At 46.2% G+C, this 22314-nt stretch overlaps 1 protein-coding gene across 4 annotated transcripts in view; it reads left to right on the plus strand.

Annotated features, from left to right (window-relative positions):
• The window catches only part of TSC2 (TSC complex subunit 2), a 1437517-nt gene that overhangs the window by 1355696 nt on the left and 59507 nt on the right, over positions 1-22314 (plus strand). For all 4 annotated transcript variants that reach the window (XM_069647328.1, XM_069647330.1, XM_069647331.1 and 1 more), the window contains 2 exons: positions 7589-7680; positions 9116-9214. In XM_069647328.1, coding sequence (XP_069503429.1) covers positions 7589-7680; positions 9116-9214 — 191 coding nt within the window. The remainder of the gene's footprint in view (positions 1-7588; positions 7681-9115; positions 9215-22314) is intronic.

Here is a 22314-nt window from a genome sequence, read left to right on the forward strand (position 1 = left end):
GGCTTGACGCGTAGGAGAGGTCCCGCCTAGGATCTAGGACCTTTCCTCTAATTCCTCTAATTGCGCGAATTGCGCGAAGGAGAAGGCTCGGCTGTGGAACCTGCCTGACGAGCCGAGCTGAGAACACTGCCTCGCGGGAAAGAGGCGAGTGCCGCTGCCTTTGATACGCCGGGGCCCCGTACTGTTTGGGAAGCTTGGGAGACGCAACCTTGTACAGCCGCAGCTGGCCTTTCTCTGCCTTGCCCTGCCTGCCTGCCGCCGCCTTCTACACACAGGATCGAGTGCTGCCGTATCCTGAGACAGTCATCAACTGCTAATCAGGTAATGGGCAGCGGACAACTGCCGGCTGGCAGAGCGAGGGTTCAGCAGGCGGGCTAGTCCATGAAGAGGAGGTAAAATAGAGGACGGCAGTGCGAAAAGGGGGTAGGAGGTTTCCTGCCTACCTCTATTTTGTAATTGCCACATTACCTCCACTGCTCCCATTTGTAGCATTAGGTAGCAGAGTACTGTCTAACTTTGCATGAGTGCTCATCATATGCCGGCATCGGAAGCGCCCCCTGCGCGGTACGACAGCAGTTAGCCGTACGGCAGCCACTTGAGGTGTGGCCTGAGGATAGGACCTCTCTTTCGATTGCCGGACCTGAACGCAGATTGCGGACGCCAATTGAGCAGCGCTCCAGCGCGCTCGGCTACGGGGTACGGGGAGCCCTACGGTTTCTGGGGGCGTACTGCAGTAGTGGAAGCTACACCTATGCCCTCTTTCCACGTGTACAGGGGACGATACTGCGGGATTTGAAGAGGACACCAGCGCTCCTATTATTTATTAATTATTAAAACATAATTGGTCGCTGAATCCGGATGATCGGAGACAATATCTGTTGAATTAAATTATTGCCTCTCTTCTCCCGTAATTTGTCTCAACTATATCAATTGATCTTACATAGTGACTAAACCCTTGAACTGATGGCACCCTCTAAAAAACCTTCCATTTCTAAATACAATCTAAGGGAAAAGAAACAGGAGGCAGCCCTGGGACCTATTATGGAAGAAAATAAAAGTAAGAGAAATAAAGTCAAGAAGGGAATCCCTGTTGATCAGGGAAAGATCACGGGTTTCTTCCCTTTAAATGTGCCAGTGGACATTAATTCCACTGCTCTGGAGACACCTATGGAACCAGTGGTCAACATCTCTAATTTGGGCAGTTTGCTCAACTTTGAAGACATCGACAATAACTCTCATTTAGATTTGTGTCTGAATATCCAGAGAGGTATGACTCCCCAGACAATAACCCCTCTGGAAAAAGGGAATCTCGCAAAGCCTGAGAGCCCAGTTAAAGATGATGGCAAACTGCCACCTCATGATGGATCATTGATGAGATTATCAGCCTCACCTGACCTAGTTATAGATACATCTTTGGCAACTGGCACAGAGAAAACCAATAGTAATTCCCTATTAGTGCCAGAAATTGCTGAACTACAGGCATCGGTGGCATCTTTACAATTTGCATTAAAAATATTGCTGCGGATGTCTGGGCGAATATTGGCAAATACAGATGTTTTGATCAGTGACCTAGAGCATAGACAGAATCTGGCTGAGGAGGCGGAAAATAACTTAACTGAAGCCATCTCAATAGCAAACGAACTGCATGAGCCACAAACCATAGCTCCAAGCATAGAAACATCCGAACATCCAGAGATATTGCCAGAGTCATTGCCTCCTCACAAGCAGCGTAAACAACGCAAGAGGGCTAAGTTAGCATCCGGTGGAGCTAGAACCAGCAGCCAGGGGGCGTCACCTCCTGAGATGGGGAAGCCCATCCATCGCTGAAAAAAAGCAAAAAAAAGAGCTGCTCGGGCAAAGAAACGGAAAGATTTAGGCAATGGCCGCCTAACGAGCTGGTTGATCGCTGGGGATACAGAAGCCCCGGACGGGGTAGACGAACTTGAAAATACAATGAACGAATCTTTATTTGAGGACGACATCGTCCCAATAAATACTCCTAAAACAGCTAGCAAACATGGAAGTCCACATTGCTCTGTATTCTCAATATCGGATCCCACAAAAAAAAAGGTTGCCGTCTGGGGCAACCGTACCTGTATTATAAAAAATATGTATCAATCTGATAAATGTACCTGGCTTTCGCGCTCTGAATTTTTAAAGAGATTGTTTTCTGTCCCCCAATTAAGAGTCTTACAATCTGAGGACTTTCAATTTTTAGAGCCATTGACGGGTACATATCCCAAGGTATCAGCTCTTCATTGTAAATTTATATCCACTGCACAATTATTAAGGACATTTAAAAAAGAATTGTCAATGGTGGATGTCGAGATAGATGCTGAACTGTTATATAATGAGCCAGGTGGTTCTGAATCGGAAGCTGTGATCGATAGATCGGCCGTTGCTTGTCTTAATATACCAATTGGAGAGAAGGTGGACATGACTGAAGTACAGTCTGTTTTGAGGTGGCTGACAGAGGCTCCTCCCAAGGTCTCATCCGGACATTGAAAATTACTGCTGGCTTCATGGAACTGCAGGGGCTTTGCCCATCTCCTAAATGAAGATGGGCCGATTGCACAACTATCTCATTACAATTGTATCTGTCTCCAAGAGACTTTGGCATTGAATCCCCTATACCTGGATGGTTACAATGGCCATCAGGTATTAGCCAAAAGAGGAGAAAGAGGACGCCCCTATGGAGGGCTATGGATTGGGGTAGCTAACTGGCTTGGTTCTAGAAAACTGAATGTGAATCAAGATGATCAATTGCTAGCAGTTGAAATAGTAAAAAATAAGGAGAACTCTGGTAAACTGCTAGTTGTCTGTCTGTATAACCCTCCGGGGGCAGTGTATAGAGAGTCCTTACAGGAAGCATTGCATGAGCTATTAGCCAGCTGGCTAACCATTGAAGGAAATGTGGATGTTTGTGTAGTAGGAGATTTTAACACCCATATGTTAGGAGGTGAACAGAGAACGGCCAATCCAAAGATATATCCTAAATGTGCCATGGAACATCAGAAAGTAGAGAGCGAAGGATTAGATTGGGTATATTTTTTTCGCAAATGGGATCTTGAGATGATAAATGGTCGTACCAAAAGTGATCATCCGGGTAGACATACTTGGAGGAATGGAGCAATGGTTAGCACATTGGACTATGTTTTCGTCTCTCCAAGCATGCTTCTATCAGTCGAAGATATGATAGTAATCCCTAATAATTGGAGCGATCATGCAGTTTTAGCATGCTCTTTTGACAATATAGAAGTCCGTACTCAATTTTGTATGGTAGGGGATTTAAAAATTAATCATGCAGGGACCTGCATTCGCTGGTCGGACAGGAATGTAATACTGGCCTCAGATTCTCTAAATAAAAACTGCTACCCCAACATAGAAGAATTTACAAAAATGTCTATTGATGATGTAGAGAACTGGATATACCAGTTCTCGGATAAACATGCTGCAACGCCTACCGGAGGTATGATCAGCGACCAAACGAAATAGCCCATCTACGACAGATATATTCGAGATGCTAAAAGAACATTAAGAGCTAATTGTAACGCTCACCTGGTTCCCTCGGAGGCGCTGGTCTTGGGCTGGGCGCTGCAAACGTCTTCAAAGTTAGGCGTAGGGTTCGTTTGGCTCCCGGATTTGGCCCCTTACTCACCGAAAGCTTGACCTGCAGAGTGAGGTGTCTGCAAGTGGAAAATCAAGGTATTAGTGGCTGGAAGGATGGGAGAAGTGCCTAGCCCCTCTCTCCCTTTCTCCCCGTGGTACTCAGATGATTGTTGTGCTCACCTTAAGTAAGTGAATGCTGAGCTCTCCATCCTGCGTCTTGTGCAGGGGCGCTGGGTCCAGTTACTTCACTGGATGTGCGTTCCGCCTCTTGATTGCAGAGGGTAGGTGAGAGCGATGCCGCCGTTTTGCTGCACGAGCGTGACTTGTAAGTATTAAAGTTCTCTTTGGATTGCTCTCTTTAAATGTCTTTTTCCTTATGTCTATGTCTTTTGCTTTTAGGATGCTGTCGATGCCAAAGAAGATGCTCTCCCAGATTCGTGACAGAGAGCGTAACAAGAAGATGGTGAATTCGAAGGCACGTAAGTAGGAAGACTGCTTTAGGGCCGTAGAATGCACCTTAATGTCCCCTTTTGTTTTTACAGGTGCCGGAATGCAGCGCGAACAAAGTTGGAGCAAGCGCAACACAGGTAAGCAGTATTGTAACTGAACGTTACTAACCAATGTTCTTTGTCTTTGCAGGCCCGATGCCGGACGCGGAATGCAGAAAAGAAAACGACTTGGATGCTGCCGATGGCTCGGGTGAGTTGAAGCGCTAACTTTGCCTTTGTCTAACCTGTGCCTTTTGTTTTGCAGGAGCTGCTGAAGATTGAAGATTGGTTCCCAGCAGGTAATTTTCGTAACTACAGGATCCGGAGCTGAAGATTCGCTGGAGCTGACACGGTGAGCGTCCTGCTGCAGATGCAGAATAACGCGAAGCATGTGGTACCAATCGGGTGTGGTTTAAATAGCCCATAGGAGTACTTAGGTGTCTTCTTCCACAGCAGCCGCGCCCAGGTAAAAGAGTTCCTGCTTCCAGAAGAGTTCCAGCATCAGTGATCCAGGGAGTGGTGCCTGCCCCACCCAGAAAGAAAAGTAGTTCCTGTTAGAAGAGAGTAAAGCATCATCTGGCTGGTAAGTAAGCAGCATGGTCTGCTTCAGGTAGGTTCACCCAAGCACTTTTACACTTGATATGAGCCCGGCGCTTCCTGTGCCGGGACGGGTCCTTACTATGAGCCTGGCACCACCGGTGCCAGGACAAGGTCCAAAAGGTCCCTATTGGGACTTGCTGGTGCCGATAAGGCATGTTATGAGCCTGTTTCCAAGGGTGTTGGGTAGATCCTGACTCCTTGAAAGCAGTGGTCATGACACTAATCTAAGACGAGCCAAGAAAACTAGTTTAACTTGGGAGACATATACTTTAACATCTAAGAAACTGAGGAATAAATACAGGGCAGACATCAAGGCAAAGAGAAGCCTTGATAGAAATAGATCCTGGCAAAGGCTGGTGCAGACTATTTGCACTCGGAAATCCAGTAGTATATGGTCTCTCCTTAATGAAGCCAGGGGAAACAAGGCTCGGCAGTTAGCAAACCCAATATCTAGTGCAGAGTGGACCAGGTTCCTGGAAAAGCGTAATGCAGAATCTAAATATGACAAGATGACTGAGATAGGTAAAATTCCAACTGACCCTTCCATAGACATCTCCTATGAATCCATCTTTTCTACGATTAAAGCACTGAAATCTTCCAGAGCACCTGGTCCAAATGGTCTGGCCAATATTGTAATAAAGAGCAACCCGGAGTTTTGGTCTGTAGTAATGAACATTTTGTTCACAAAAATTTTGAGCACAGGAAAAATCCCAAGCTCTTGGCAATCGGCCATTCTAATTCCTATATTTAAAAAAGGAAATAGATTCGATCCCAACAACTATAGATTACTTTCTATGTTAGACAGTACAAGCAAAATTTTCGCCTCACTTTTATTGGGAAAACTCCAGAAATGGGTTGATCAGGCCAATATATTGTGTAAATTCCAATGCGGCTTTAGAACGGAGTATTCCACTACCCACAACCTATTGGTTGTGGATTATATGTGTAGTAGGGCCCTACAAAGTGGGCAACCCCCCCTCTACGCTCTCTTTGTAGATTTCAAAGCCGCATTCGATTCCATCCCACGAGAAAAACTCTGGACGAAGCTACGAAAATTAGGTTGTCCAGCTGATCTTCTGTATTACCTTAGGCTACTACATCAGAACACTAAGGTGAAATTAAAATTAGACCAGGACGGTCATATGTCGGAGGAAGTACTACAGAATAGAGGGGTGAAGCAGGGATGCGTGACTGCTCCACTTGCATACAATCTATATGTTCACGACATCCCTTTGAAAATAGCTACTGCAAAAAATTGCCCTCCCAGCATAGGTAAAACCCCTTGTCTGGTTCTCGCATATGCGGATGATATAGTTATATTTGATCATACTATCAGTGGATTACGACGTTCGGCAATAGCCCTCTGGGAATATTCAGCACATAATGGGCTCACTATTAATACGGAGAAGACACAAGTGATGAGATACACAAGTAAAAGATCTTCACGTGTACTGCTTCGCATAGATAGTGTTGTAATCTCATATGCCCCGGTACATAAATATCTTGGGATAGAGCTAGAACCCAAAGGTGACTATACTACATGTAAACACCACCGGAAAACAAGAGCAGCACAAATTACTGCCCTCTTCAAAAGCTTTACAATTAAACAGGGAGGTTTTACACTATGGGGAACCCGCCATCTTTATATCCAGGTTTTTTCCCCCATGATAGTCTATGGCCTTGAATCCCTGATTAAAATGGATCTAGATTGGCTACAAATTGTGGAGGGAAAATTCTGGCGAAGGATCCTGGGACTTCCGGCTTGTATACCCATGTCGCTATTGAGATTGGAGTTGGGGCTTATATCGTTAAAAGCGCAGGTACTGAAAAAGAGGATGGGATTTTATTTAAAAATGGTGTACGGCAAGGGTAATGCCCTACTAATGTCATTCCCTTTGAAAAGTAACACTGAGGGTCCCATTAGAGAATTTAAAGATCAAATGGAACAATTACTCAAAGACATCTGTTGGAGACATCGTGAAGGGTCATATACTGAAGCGATGCAATCTCTTATGGGGAGAAGGCTAGAGCTGTGGGACTGGCTTGAAAATTTTGACCATCTACGCAAGCTAAAAAGATATAGCTTTGTGCAAAATAGATTATACACATATAAGAAACCGCAGACATATCTGTCGCTATGCCCATCCCTTAGGCTCAGGAGATTTATACTGCTACTAAGAATTGAATATCTTCCCATAAGGATGAACACAGGGGTGATAGATAAGCTACCCAAGGATATACGCTACTGCCGTCTCTGTAGGAATTTGGAACATCTTGAGACAGCTAAGCATGTACTCACGGAATGTTTGGCAATGATAGATGATATAATCACGCATCTGGGAAAGCATGTACATAACATGGAAACCATAGGGGACATAGTTTTCTGGAATCATTGTATCAACACCAACAGCATAAGATTGTTAAAAGCACTTTATTCTATCTGGCTTAGGGTAGAAGTTAAGTTGGGCATATCTATATAATGCTTGGTGGGAATTGGCCAGGTTGCGCTCCTATATGGAAACTGTGATATTGCTAAGTGTATCATAAAATAGTTGATTATACCCATGACTATGAGGCAAAATGATTAGTACCTCTGGTTTACATGGTAGACGATGAATTATAGAGACAGTGAACGAATCATTATAACTCTGCATTATTTGAAGTTGAATTTTTTTAATGTATATATATTGTATTGTATTGGAATTTTATTCAATGTATGGTTTTAGTACATGTGTAAAGTTTATTATTTAAACTATGTCACATTAAAATTATTATTATTATTATTATTACAATAAATAAATGTTTGTTATGTTAGAGTAATGGCTAACCACTGCACCCAACTAATTGTGGATTCAGCAATCATGTTTGCGTTTTTCCATTTCGTTGCTTAGATATGGAAGGACTGGTGGATATCAGCATTGCAAGAATCGTGTCGGACAAAAACCTGCCATTCCTGGCCCGGCAGATGGCGCTGCATTCAAATGTAAATATTGCAGATAGATCATACTTTTGACCAATATTGTTGTCATTAAACAAATTAGGCTGTTCTGCAAAACATTGTCATAGGCATATATTTATTAGCCCCACACTTTTTTCAGTTTTTGTTCAAGTGCCACCTGTGAAGCCAAAACTATCATCAAAGGAGAATAGTTAAAAGGAGGATGGGATGGCCATTCTCACCTAAAAGGCCCCTCCTGGGGTCTCTTTGAATTAGATCAATCATATAGAAAGATCAAACTATGGACTTTTATGGGGTTTCCTTTGCTATTTTGAAGTCTTCGAAAAGATAATTGCTTAATTGCAGTTCTAAAAAAAAGTGTAAAAAAAGTCTTAATCTAGTGTGCCTTAAGCCACTTGATTTATAAGCAATGTGTGTCTTCCCATATGTACTTTGTATTGAATTACAATTGAAAATAAGCATTGACAAAGCCAACAGTTGTGGCATTTATAGGTATTTTTCAGACACTGTCATATGCCCAAGTACTCTCACCACTTGCCAGCTGTTGCCTTCTTGTGGCCAGCTTGTACCAATTTGCCATTATGGCAGTGCCTTGCACATCCCTATACAATGCATGCAGAAAAACAAAAACTTGGCATTGCTAATGCTTGTTTTTAAAAAAGGGCAGGGCGGAATTTCTGTACACTGATCTCTAGATTAATACTTCCAAAATGTACTTGTGTTTTCTCGTCCCGTCTCCACCCATCCTCCGCTTAAGGTTTTTGCATAGCCATTGCCGTGAATGTTTTTTTAGCTCTGGACAAGTTTTACACTCATTTGGGTAAGGTACAGTTCAGGTGGGACATGAAAGATAACTCGGTTGGTGTTTTGAAATTCCTTGTTTTTCTCATTGTACATTACAAAGAGAAGATACAAAGGGAAATAACCGCAGGCGACTTGTTTTCTGTCGCTCCAAACTCCAATGACCTTTAGGCATCTTTGCCAAAAGATTTTTCATACTTGACCATTAGCATCTGTTTCCACTAGTACTGTCAGTGCAAATCCTCTCCAGAAAAGTATAAAGGAGCCCCGTTTTGCATGAGTTGCTTTGCTGTGAACTGCAACATGTACTGTTTGATGCACCAGGTGACTTAATCATTTGATTACCAGCAGCTACATTGTTTTGTCCATGCAAATATCTGGACAGCATACCCAGGTCTTATTTTTGTTCGCAAGAGCAAAGAAACATACACCATAGATGCATGTAAGGTGCAGAACTTGAAGCATGGGGTTTGGTTTGAGAATTTTCACAACTTCCAGCTCTCATGTACATTCTTTGAGACTGTCTTATAAGTATTGTCTTTCAAGAGAAGTAAGCTAGGAATTCCAATTCTGAACTTAATTCTGTTTTGTCCCCCACACCTTCTCTGTAATTATCAACCTCACTTTCCTGCTCCCCCTCCCGTCCTGGATTTAAAAGATGGCATCACAAGTTCACCACAGCAGATCAAACCCATCTGAAATCTATCCCTCAAAATGGATTGCCAGACTGCGCCACATCAAGAAGTTGCGGCCGCGGGTAAGTTTTATCGCAAGCTATTTTTGCGCTCAAGGACATTGGATTGATGAGAGCTCAGTTCTTATGGCATATCCCGGTCTGTTCAACCAGGACAAAAATGACATATCTACAAAAGGGTAAGAGTTTGGGCTGTTGCGGCTGGGTAGTTGCGGGCACCCATATTAAAATATTTGCGTTCCAGTGTACCACACTTGGAGCCAGAAAAATGTCTGTGCATGATTGTCATGTTACTCACATTTCCACAAATGCAGGTTGATTATTTGAAGCCCATGCTGCATCTTGGCAGTTGAAATGTTATCTTTACTGTCAGTGCACCCAATTTGTAGTGATGGTTTGCCCCCCCCCAGTTACCCAAACACCTTTTCCCCTAGCTTTTAGTTTAAACAAATAATTTCTATTCCAGAGGTTCCTTGAGAGAGAGAGTGATCTTGAACTTTTCCAAACATAAAACCGCATCAGTATCCAAAATCTAGTAACTAATCTTGTGTATGGGCTTAGGTGGGCTATACTATGAGAGTTCTTCAATCACCTCTCCACCATAGAGTTCTTCCTTAAAGGTTTGCTGGATTCAACCCTCAAAGACACTTGGCCCCATAACCTGAAGCGTAAGCAGATTTATTTAGTCGGAATTTCAATGAAGACACAACTTTTATGCCTCGCCACAGCGAAAATTGCCTTTTACATGTAAATCATCACTTGTAGTTCTTCGCATCTACTTTACTGCTCATTTTACTGACCAGAAGTTGCAGACACTTTTAGGTGGGTTTTTCAAAGTCCCTACCTCTGGCGGGACCTGGAAAAGCCAACTCAGAGATAGCAAGGTTTTTCCCCAGAACTCTTAAGTAGCGTAGACCAAGCAGTAAGGCTGAACTAAGGCGGAAGGGGTCACTTTTGTGTAGCAGAATATGTAAAAAGGTCCACACAGGGAAGTATGACAAGAACACTATTTAGTACAATAAGGAACATTTTTAATATTTGAAGACAATGAAAAACATTATGTACATTGTAATGTCTGGTCTTGTTCAAAGTGTGCAGGAGCCTCTGGACCCCACAAACCCACTTTGGCATCTCGCCTACAGCTGATCCATATCACAGCTGAACCTGAAACACCCCTGGTGGAAAGGGGGGAAAGGAGAAGTGGAAATAATTATAAACAGATGCTCACTCAATGGTTTTCAGAGATCTGCAGGGCAAGAGCATAAGTCATAGTGAGACAATGACTACTGGTTACAATGTTTAAACAATCCATCACCTGCCAACTCTAACTCCCTCTTTGTCTATACTCCTCCACTAAATGCTTGGAGGAGATTCTTGGAATATCAAAGGTTACAACCCACCTTATCAGAATCCACCAACATCTTGCTACAATCCTCTGACAAAGATGAATTGCTTAAAAATAAATGTCCATTCCTTCAAGGCAGCAAAAAACATATTTTCTTTTTTTCCTTAAGTGCAATGACTACAAAGCTCCTCTGTCTTCTAGTTTGTTCTGCTTTTCTGATATAAGGCTGGAAACATTTTTGTTTTAAAGCACTTTAGTTAATAAGGGATCGGTCTTGCTTCTCTAAATTGTTGGTCGATCCATTTCCAGGTTTTTCAAATGAACTGTCTGCCTTACTGCAAAAGTGGACGGATCAGGGAATTTGGGATGAAGATACTTACAAGTTTCTTTTTCCTCAATTTCCTGTGAACCCCACTATTTACTTCCTACGTAAGGTGCACAAGTCACTCATGCATGCTCCAGGCAGGCCGATAGTGACTTTGAGTGGTTCTATGTTGGAAAAACTCGCCCAACTTGTAGACTTACCATTAAACCATTTGTCTCCACACTTCCAACCTTTCTTCGAGATAATACAGATTTTTTTAAAGCATATTAATGAAATCCCATGGGAACCAGGCATGATTTTGGCTACTCTAGACGTAGTCTTGCTGTATAATTCTATCAGTCATACGTTTGGTATATCATCTTGCTAATTCTTTTTGAGCTCCAGATCCCTGAATTACCTTAGTCACTCGTAAATGATCCTAGACATGCTTACATTTTGTTTGACACATAATGCTTTCAAGTGAGGGGTACCGCAATGGAAGCTATCTTTGCCCTGTCGTTCGCTAATCTTGGGATGGGATGGTGGGAAAGGAATATAGTCTGGTCTACAGAACATGAGAAAAACACTGAGAAAGTGATGTGTTGGCTGAGGTTCATTGATGACCTTTTCATTATTTGGAAAGGGGAGGAAAGGGAATGGTTGGATTCTGTGCAAATCCTCAACACCAATGAATTGGACCTACACTTAACAGAAACACACAGCGATTCCAAAATTGTATTTCTTGATGTAGAAGTCTGCATAACTCTGCAGGGAGTCAACACCTCAGTGCATCACCAAACTTACAGGCTCGAATGTCCCACTACAGGCTAGTAGTAGTTATCCCATGGCATGTATAAAAAAGCATCCCCTATGTAGAATGTATATGATTGAGGCGTAATTGTTCCAACTTGATGAATTTTGATGCAGAAAGTGCCAGTACTGCTAGAACATTTTGTGTGCAGGGCTTTCCCAGACTGAGCATTGAAAGGGCTTTTTTGAAAGAGAGAGTCTTGGATAGGGATACATTACTCAATAAAACACAAAGTTATGACAAGAAGTAGACAGAAACAAGACTTAGTTTAACATATGGTTCAGAATCATCGATAATTCGACAGATTATGAATACATATTGGGATGTATTAAAAAGCAATATTGACGTAGGACCGGTATTATCCCAACATCCCATTGTCACTTTTCGGAAGTCTAAATCTATCAAGGACAAGCTTTTGTCAAGTTTTTTGCCGCCGAGCAAGGTATCTACTAGCAATTGGCTTTGGGGGTCATGTCAGGGATTTCTCCAATGTCATAAATGCAAAGTGTGCCAGTATGCCACTCCCTGTACGAAGTTTAAACATCCAGCGGTAAAGTCTGATTGTAATATCCAGCACAAAATAACATACGAAACAGACTTTGTGGTCTATGTTCTATGCTGTCCATGCAAGAAGTGGTACGTGGGCAACACTATTCTCAAGTTGAAAACAAGGATTTTACAACATGTGGTTGCCATTAAAAATTGTGATTTTTCATACCCTGTAGCAAAGCATTTTTTTTTTAATGTCATGAGGGAAGATTAGATGGCTTTTCATTTTTTGGGGCTATCCATGTACCAAGACATTTGAGAGGAGGCAATAGGACTCTCATGCTACGACTGTCAGAAAGAAAGATGATTATTGACTTTGAAACAAAAATTCCCAGGGTCTGAACATTGATGAAGCACTGTATACATTTGTGGGACATTTATGACTATGAATTCATGATATGGAAATGTTTTAGTTGGAACTTCCTTCTCTGTTTCCTCATTTTAGCATAATTCTAACAGTGGAACATGATCTATGGGGGTAGGATATCATCATACCATTACATGCTTTGATGAAAACTGGTATGAATGACGCAAGCATATTAAGGGACTTTCTGTATTTGCTATCTCGTGAGGTTTCTTTCTTAATTGTAATCTTATTTTCAATTGTGTATCAGGTTTTTTTCTTTTTGGGGAGACTGTCAGGGTAATTCATAGAATATCGCACAAAAATGGCGCATGCGGCTGGCGCACAGTGTGCTTGTGCGAATGTCTGCGCCAGCTGCGTGCGCTAAAATCGATTTCCGCACACAGCGTATTCATGGATTTTCGCATCCAAAACCAGCCGTGGCGCAGCGACCCTGCAGCAGCGCCAGTTACGCCCCCAAGAACGCACTCGCGCAAGGAAAAGCCATCAAAATACCCAATCCAGCGCAAAGGGCTGCGCTAACCCTGGAGCAGTTTACAGGGCTGGCAAACGGCAAGCGGGGTACGTGTATTACGGGTGTGCGCACACGCGATTGGCCTGGGTATGTGTATTTCAGGGGTGCGCAGGAAGTTTTACACGCGATCGGGTCTAGGGGAGTGGTGTACGTGTATTACTGGGGTGCGCGGGAAGTTTTACACGCGATTGGCCTGGGTACATGCATTTCAGGGGTGCGCGGAAAGTTTTACACGCAATTGGCCTGGGTACGTGTATTTGAGGGGTGCGCGTGAAGTTTCACACGCGAATGGGCTAGGTACATGTATTTCAGGGGTTCGCGTGAAGTTTAACACGCAATAGGCCTTGTGCGAGTGGGGTACGTGTATTTCAGGGGTGCGTGGGAAGTTTCACACGCAAATGGGCTAGGTACGTGTATTTCAGGGGTGCGCGGGAAGTATCACACATGAATGTGCTGGGTACATGTATTTCAGGGGTGCGCAGGAAGTTTCACACGCGAATGGGCTGGGTACGTGTATTTCAGGGGTTTGCGTGAAGTTTCACACGCGATAGGCCTTGAGCGAGTGGGGTACATGTATTTCAGGGGTGCGTGGGAAGTTGCACACACAAATGGGCTGGGTACGTGTATTTCAGGGGTGCGCGGGAAGTATCGCACGCGGATGTGTTGGGTACGTGTATTTCAGGGGTGCGCGTGAAGTTTCACATGCGAATGGGCTGGGTACGTGTATTTCAGGGGTGCGCAGGAAGTATCACACGCGAATGGGCTGGGTACGTGTATTTCAGGGGTTCGCGTGAAGTTTCACACGCGATAGGCCTTGTGCGAGTGGCGTACGTGTATTTCAGGGGTGCGCGGGAAGTTTCACACGCAAATGGGCTGGGTACATGTATTTCAGGGCTGCGCGGGAAGTATCACACGCGAATGTGCTGGGTACGTGTATTTCAGGGGTGCGCGTGAAGTTTCACACGCGAATGGGCTGGGTACATGTATTTCCAGGGTGCGCAGGAGGTTTCACACGCAAATGCCCTGGGTACGTGTATTTCAGGGGTTTGCGTGAAGTTTCACAAGCGATAGGCCTTGTGCGAGTGGGGTACGTGTATTTCAGGGGTGCGTGGGAAGTTTCACACGCGAATGGGCTGGATACGTGTATTTCAGGGGTGCGCAGGAAGTTTCACACGCGAATGGGATGGGTACGTGTATTTCAGGGGTGCACGGGAAGTATTACACGTTAATTGGCAGTGTGGGTCCTCCCAGGTGTCCCCTCTACCCCCTCCACGTCCCCTGCAGGCAGCCCACACCACAGGGGACTACCCTGCACCCCTGGTCATGTCCCGCAGGCAGCCCATCCACCATGGGCATGCCCCCCAGCCAAGCCACATGTCACGTTGCAATATGATAACCAACTCATGTCTCCCAGCACACCCACCCCCCAGCAGTGAGGGGCACCTGCCAGCAGGCCCCCACTCATGTCCCACACATGTCCCCCACATGTCCCCCTGCACTCCCACCCCCCAGCAGTCAGGGGCACCTGCCAGCAGGCCCCCACTCATGTCCCACACATGTCCCCCTGCACTCCCACCCCCCAGCAGTCAGGGGCACATGCCAGCAGGCCCCCACTCATGTCCCACTCATGTCCCCCAGCACCCCCACCCCCCAGCAGTGAGGGGCACCTGCCAGCAGGCCCCCACTCATGTCCCCCCCAACATGTCAACATGACCCACAATCATGGCCCTCATGTCCACCAAAATCCCACGGCACGCCACCCCTGCCCAAAAAACGAACCAAGCATAACATACACCCCACATTGAAATGCCCATTACATGAAACAACCCAAATGGCATGTATGTACATCAGCACATGTCCGTCACACACACAATGGGTGCCAGTGAATGTGAACACCCACATCGTGACATGCATGAAACCAATGAGAGAATACCACACATTGAAGTACGGGAAGAAATGTATTGAACAAAAAATGTGGTGAAAGAAAATCAAATACCAAACAATGGACATAAGCAAAACAATGCAGAATGTCACATAATGATAAAGGAAATCGGAATCCAAAATATATGAAATCAAAAATGTCTCAAAAGTCTCCTTCCAACAAAGCAAATCCAAACAGAAATGAAAAAGTAAAATCCATTGCTCCATGGAAAAATCAAAAAAGAAAAAGCCGACAAATGCACACTCCAACTATTTAAAAGGATGAAATCCTGGGTCCATGAGCCCAACTGTCCAAAGGAAACCTACAAAAAAGCCCACAGAATAAACAACTATAGACAAAAATGTGGGGCATAGTCCATGCGCCCCAAAGGAAAGAAAAAAAGAAATGAAACTTAACACTAATGAACTATATACAATAGCGGCGGGCAAGTCCAACGGCTCACTGGTTGATGTCATGGGCCAGGGCATTATCGAGCTCCTGTTCAATGGCTTGGAGGTGGGCATGTTCACTGGCCCGAGGTCTCGCAGGGATAATGCGGTGTCCAGCTCCAACTCCCTGCGAATACCCTCGAGGCACTCAGCCTGCCTCAGCGCCCTGCGCATGGAATTCTCCGCCCTGACCATTGTGAGCCGTTCCTTCTCCGCACCTATCTGCTGGCCCAACCGCTGCCACACGGAAGACACTCCCATTCCAGGGTTCTCCTGCCCTCCGGCCGATGCCTGCCCCTCTGATGTAGATGGCCCCGAGCCATGATGCCTCCCACGTCGAGCCTGCCTCTGCCTCCGACACAACTGCCTCTGCCAGCACGACGGCATCCAGGCTGATGGAATCCACCGATGCCCGATGATGCCGGCACATCCTCCATCTGCTGGGGTCTAGTTGCTGGTGTGTCCACCCCTGCTGGACCTCCGACTCCCGACTGTGGCAGGGATGGGAGCCCCACCGAGCTGGCTGCGTTGGTCGTGGCAGGTCCACAGGGGGCCCTGGTGGCATCTGGGCCGGAAGACGGCATGGAGAACGACTGGCGCGTGGCCTCCACAGAGGAGGAGAGGGTCGCCAGAGTGGCCGACACATGTACGAAACCCCCAACCATGGTCGCTCCCAACCGGGCCACGTTGGCACGCTGCTCTTTGTGATGACGTGCGTGCTCCCCCCGGAAAGCACGCACATCATCACGAATGACACCCGTGCGCAACGCAACACCAATCAGGACCTTCTCCATACGGCCAGGGGTCCCCTCGTCCGCAGGTAGAGGAGTGTCAGATGACATGGACATCCCCCCTACCTGCGGTCGGGCCTGGGATGGGGCATCCCTGCTGGTGCATGGTGGTGCAGTCACAGTGTCAGGGACATTGACATGCACAGGCCCCTCCACGGCAACCTGTGTTGCCTCCTGCCCCTGCCCCTGGACTGCACCACTTGCACCAGTGGTACCACCCCCACCAGGCCCCATGTGCAGCTCAGTAGCGGCCTCCTCCTCCTCTGTGGAAACCACCAACCTGGATGGCTCCACACCGTCTTCCGCCGTTGCAAGCCCCTGTGGGGGCTCACCCAGGCCTTCCGCTGCAGCCGTGGGGGCATCCCAGCCGCTTTGCTCCACAGCGCCGTCTCCTCCCTCTTCTTCACTTGCCGCTGTGTAGAGGGGAGACATAGAACACAAGCATCAGGGTACTGTACAATGGTCCCCTAGACAGGAAACAATAGCAGATGAGTGGCACTGTCAAACATCACTTCCATCATGTCCCTCCACAACACATGGGTCAGTGCAGGCAAAACACATGCAGTAACAGGCATGGCGCATGCTATGGACATTACCATACATGTCCAAGGGACTCTTGAAACATACAATGTTGGTTTGAAACTCACATGCATCATGGGTCATGCCTATCACATTCACACACTTCACCGTAGTTTCATCCATCTGGCCTTGTACACCCCAGACACAGTGGATACAAGGATGACTAGGCTGCATCAGTGAATCTGAACATTTTCACAGACATGTGTCATGCATCCATGGCATTCACAAGTCACAGACACGCAGGTCAGACACACAGACATGGATACCATACATGTACATGACATCAGCACCCATCCCTCACCCCCACCCATGTCCAGGAACAGAGACTGGCATGCTCTCATGTGTCCATTCCGCATAAAGCTCCCCATGTTGCATTTAAACACATGCACCAACCATGTGGTTCACACATTACAGGTCTCACATGCATGACCATGATGTCCCTGCACACACACATACGTACATGGCCTATGTCACACATACAGGCAAGTATCAGGCAAGTATCAGACAAACACCACACTGCAACATGCCCTGTCTCACACAGCAATGCTTGGCCACTTACCGCTCAACTCCAGACGGGTCTGCCTCTCAAGGATCTGGGCGTGGAGCGCTGGGTGTACGCGTTCCAAGACCCTCAGCTGGATGGTACTCATGCGGCCCCGGCCCCCCTCCATGAGGCGCCGGGCCTTTATGAGGGTCCTGGACCTCAAGTCCTCCCAGCGCTTCTTGACTTGCTTGATGTTGCGGGTTGCCACCCCCTCCGCGTTGATGGCAACCACAAAGTCGTCCCAGATCCTGTCCCGTCCTTCCTTGTTGGTGCGTGATGATCCGAAGAGGGCATCATAATGCCCCAGGACAAGCTCCACCAGGAAACCAACTTCCTTCTGACTGAAGCTGGTGGCCCTCTGCCCCTCTGGCTGGGGGTCGTCAGTGGTCTCAGATGGTGTTTGCCCCGACATGGCGACCCCCGAGGCAGGTGTGGGTGGGCAACTGGGTCCTGGGGCTGGGCTGTGGAGCGATGGTATACCAGTCGGGAGTCTTCTGTTCCAGCAGGGGTGGACACAGCAACTGGACCCCTGCAGATGGCAGATGTGCAGGCACAAAATGGCAGGGCACAATGGCAGCAGGCAAGCAGGCAGGCAGGCAGCTGCAGATGGCTCGTGGGAGGCTGGTCAGGGTCTGGGGGCAGTAATTCGGCCTTTTGGGCAGGAGCGTGGACTTCCGTGTGGCCAGCTTGATACGGAGTGATTTGGCACGTGAAATTTTTGCACGTCAGCGTGTAATTCGAGGAAAGTCCCTTAGCGTGTAAGCGTGTCAGCACGCATACGCGATTTCATTGGACCAAAGGCCCTCAGCGCGTAAGCACGTCTGTGATGTATCGCGCACGGGCCTGTACGTGCTTTTCGTGCGGTGCGGTGCATGTGTTTTCCAGACGTTGGGCTTCACACGCTATTACATAACAGCGGGTGGGTGTTGGTTACGCGTTCTTCTACACACAAGGCAGACGGTGAGTGGTACCTCGCTCGGCCAGGCCCAATCACGTGTGAAACTTCACGCGCACCCCTGAAATACACGTACCCAGGCCAATCGCGTGTCAAACTTCACGCGCACCCCTGAAATAAACGTACCCAGGCTAATCACGTGTGAAACTTCACGCGCACCCCTGAAATACATGTACCCAGGCCAATCGCGTGTGAAACTTCACGCGCACCCCTGAAATACACGTACCCAGGCCAATCGCGTGTCAAACTTCACGCGTTCCCCTGAAATAAACGTACCCAGGCTAATCACGTGTGAAACTTCACGCGCACCCCTGAAATACATGTACCCAGGCCAATCGCATGTGAAACTTCACGCGCACCCCTGAAATACACAGACCCAGGCCAATCGCGTGTCAAACTTCACGCGTTCCCCTGAAATAAACGTACACAGGCTAATCACGTGTGAAACTTCACGCGCACCCCTGAAATACATGTACCCAGGCCAATCGCGTGTGAAACTTCACGCGCACCCCTGAAATACACGTACCTAGGCCAATCGCGTGTGTTTTCCAGGCGTTGGGGTTCACACGCTATTACTTCACAGCGAGTGGGTGTTGGTTACGCGTTCTTCTACACACAAGGCAGACGGTGAGTGGTATCCCGCTCGCCCAGGCCCAATCGCGTGTGAAACTTCACGCGCACCCCTGAAATACACATACCCAGGCCAATCGCGTGTGAAACTTCCCGCGCACCCCCGAAATACACGCACACGCTATTTTTCACACAGCAGGTGTCCGTGTTTGTCGCGTACCCCGTTGCACGTCACTTGTCCTAGAGGCCCACAGTATGGGACATTCTACATAGCTGTATATACCTGCTTTTTCTGGGCGCACATTTTGGCCCACATTTTTTTCATGCACAGGGACGCGACCGCCTGCCTTCGTGTGGCGGACGTGTTTAGGCCTGTAAGCGTCTTTGCCCATGCGCTGTTTTGCCCTATTCGATTCAATGAATACTGTTGTAGACGAGCGTTGTGGGCGTTCCACGCACTTGCCTCCTGTACTTCCCCCGTGATGCCCACATTTTCACGAGTTGTTCCCCATTCCGCATGTCACGCCCCGTGTTCCGCCTACTTTTGTTATGTGCACCGCGCTATGTGCGCTTTCGCTGTGGCCTTAGCGCACGCCGTTAGATGACCTGTGCGCCGGCGTGCTGGTTTCCCTGCGATATTCGCACTTGCACTGCGATTTTAGCTCTTTCACTGCGAATCGCACGTTTTCGTGCGCTTGCACCGATATTTTCAGCGCACATTAATTCCATGAATCGGCCTGTGCATCTTTTAATATTTGAATGTCAATTTCGGGGTCTTGTGTAGTTTTTCTTGAGGGAAAGCTCCAGTGGAAAATGGGAACTTGGAGAGTCGGGATACACACAAAGAGGGTGTGTTTCCAATAGACATGATTTACAATGAAAAGATCAGACATCAAGACGCTGGGTGTCAATAAATCACATTATTTTAGGTATACATGTACTTTAATTCTTAGAAACTAAGTAATATGAGCAATGATTTTATAAAATTAAATGATTTATTCAAAATTTAAAGTGAACAAAGAACAAAAAAACAAATATATTGATGACCTGTGCAAATGGATTGCGAAACAAGGTGCTTATAATTCAATTAAGGTAGGAATACAAAGTTCCAGAAGGCAATACATCAGTGAACATTCCATGAACCAAAAATAAAGCAAACCGACAAAGAACAAAAAGACAAAAAAAATAATGTATTCATAACCTGAGCAAATAGATTGCAAAACAAGGAGCCTAAATCTAAATTAATTCAATAACAGTAAGAATACACAGTGCTAAGGACAATACATAAGTGAACATTCCATAAACATAAGTCAAGTTGATTTAAATATAACGTGAATCAAATTGGCGTGAGTCCTGAGCGAGAGTCCCAGTCTTTAACAAAGTGGGTTTGGCCTTGAAAACCCCTTTGCAGCGCATAGCAACGCGTGCGAGTCACGAGCAAGAGTCCCAATCTCTCCCAGTCATCAGTGAACATTCCATAAACATAAGTCAAGTTGATTTAAACATAACGTAAATCAAGTTGGTTTAAACATAGACCAAAGAGTGACAATGCACATAAACATCAAAGCTAATCAATTGTGATGGCTAGGGTCAACCCCATACGCCTAAAGGAAAAGAAATGCAGTCATGTGCAGAGTAACCAAGGCATAGTAAAACACTATGGTGGTTCGGCGGGATGGACGAGTTCAAGCCGCCTTCTTCAGGACCTAAAACCACTACTGGACCCTATAGAGCATAAATGAAGCATTGTCTCAGTCTGATGCAAAAATAGCATTCATACAAAATAAATTGTTTTCCAAGTGCAACATAGCACATGCAATCATGAGAAGATGAATCACCAAAGAGCGGGGAGTATCTCTCTCAGCCCTTTTTTAAAGATTGGCACTATTATTCCGGTCGTCCATGACGATGGCAGTTTTCATGATGTTCTTATACAGTTTTTTTCCAGGAATCTCGCACATGCCTCTGGATTTTTCTTTAGGATACCATTTTTTAAACCGTCAGGCTCGGCTGCCGCTGAGTTTTTTTGTTTCCTTTTAATCCTTATTATCTCTCTTACAGGGAGTCCCAGGTTACAGTTTTTTCCTTTGCCTGGCTCTGTTGTTGTGGGTTCCATATCGTTTGTTCCAAATATTTTCGAGAAGTGATCAATCCAACTTGCCTCTGGTGCATTACTCAGAGGGCTTTGTTGATTCAATGTTCTACTATTGATGATGGTCCAAGTTCTTTCAATTCTTGTTTTTCATGGCTTTTATCATGGCTTTGCCTTGCTCTTGTTCACGTTTTATTTTTTAAATCCAATCATCCAGTTTCTATATTGTTGTTTCCTTAACGCAGCCCCTGACACAATTCACTGTGGAGTACCCCAAGGATCATGCACTGCCCCCACCCTCTATAACCTATTTACTAAACCACAATTTCACCTACTGGACTTGCTCGGCATAGCATACATGAACTATGCCGACGACGCACAAGTACTGCTCACCCTCACTGGTGACTATGACCAAGACGCAACAGCCCTCCTCCAAATGTACACCACCATCCAAACCTGAATGGCAATCAATGGTGTATGCCTTAACGGGGACAAAACCGAGATCATACTCCTTGGCCCCAAAGAAATCTTACCTAAACTAAACAAAAAGTATGACAATTTCACTATCAACAACACCATTATCCCTGTCTCCACCTCCGTAAAAACCCTTGGAGTTTACCTTGACTCAACCCTCTCTATGACCCGACAGGTCAGCGCCATTGCCTCGGCCCACACCACCAAACTCATAAATGCCATTAAACCCTTCCTAACCCCCCCCCAAAACTGCCTGTCCATCGCCCGTGCGTGCAACTATCAGAGCTAAGCTGCACTACTGCAATGTCATCCTTGCAGCCACTTCAGCCAAAAACGTCAACAGGATCCAAATAGTGCAGAACAATGCACTACGCGCAGCTCTCAGAATTCCCAAAAGAACTCTCATCACTCAAGCCAGGCGAGATGCTTACTGGTTACCAGTTAAGGAACGTATCAACTGTAAAATCCTAACCATCACGCACACATGCTTGAGTCTCTTAGCACCATCCGATCTAACTGAAACCTTCAACAGGGCCATTTCTACCCGCCCCAAAAGAAGTCAGCATACCAACCAACTGCAAGTCCCACTCACTAAAAGAGCTAATGCCGGAGGTCTAGGATTCCCCCACATGGCTCCCAAATTATGGAATGCATTCCCCGGTGAACTTAGAGAAGAACCATCCCTCCTCATCTTTCGCAAAAACTCTCAAAACCATTCTGTTCAACTAACTCCTCAGGCTCACTAAGCAAAATGTGTAACTTTGCCTAAGCTATGCATGTTACTAACTGCTACTTTATCTTATGTAACCACTATGCATATCATGTCCTTGTAACCACTGAACTAAGCTGCCATTGTAACCACTAAGCCAAGCTGCTGCCTCGTATCCATTATGCACACCAT

This window comes from Ambystoma mexicanum, chromosome 2q, assembly GCF_040938575.1.
Source record: "Ambystoma mexicanum isolate Mex_15411 chromosome 2q, UKY_AmexF1_1, whole genome shotgun sequence".
Taxonomy (NCBI): Eukaryota; Metazoa; Chordata; class Amphibia; order Caudata; family Ambystomatidae; genus Ambystoma; species Ambystoma mexicanum.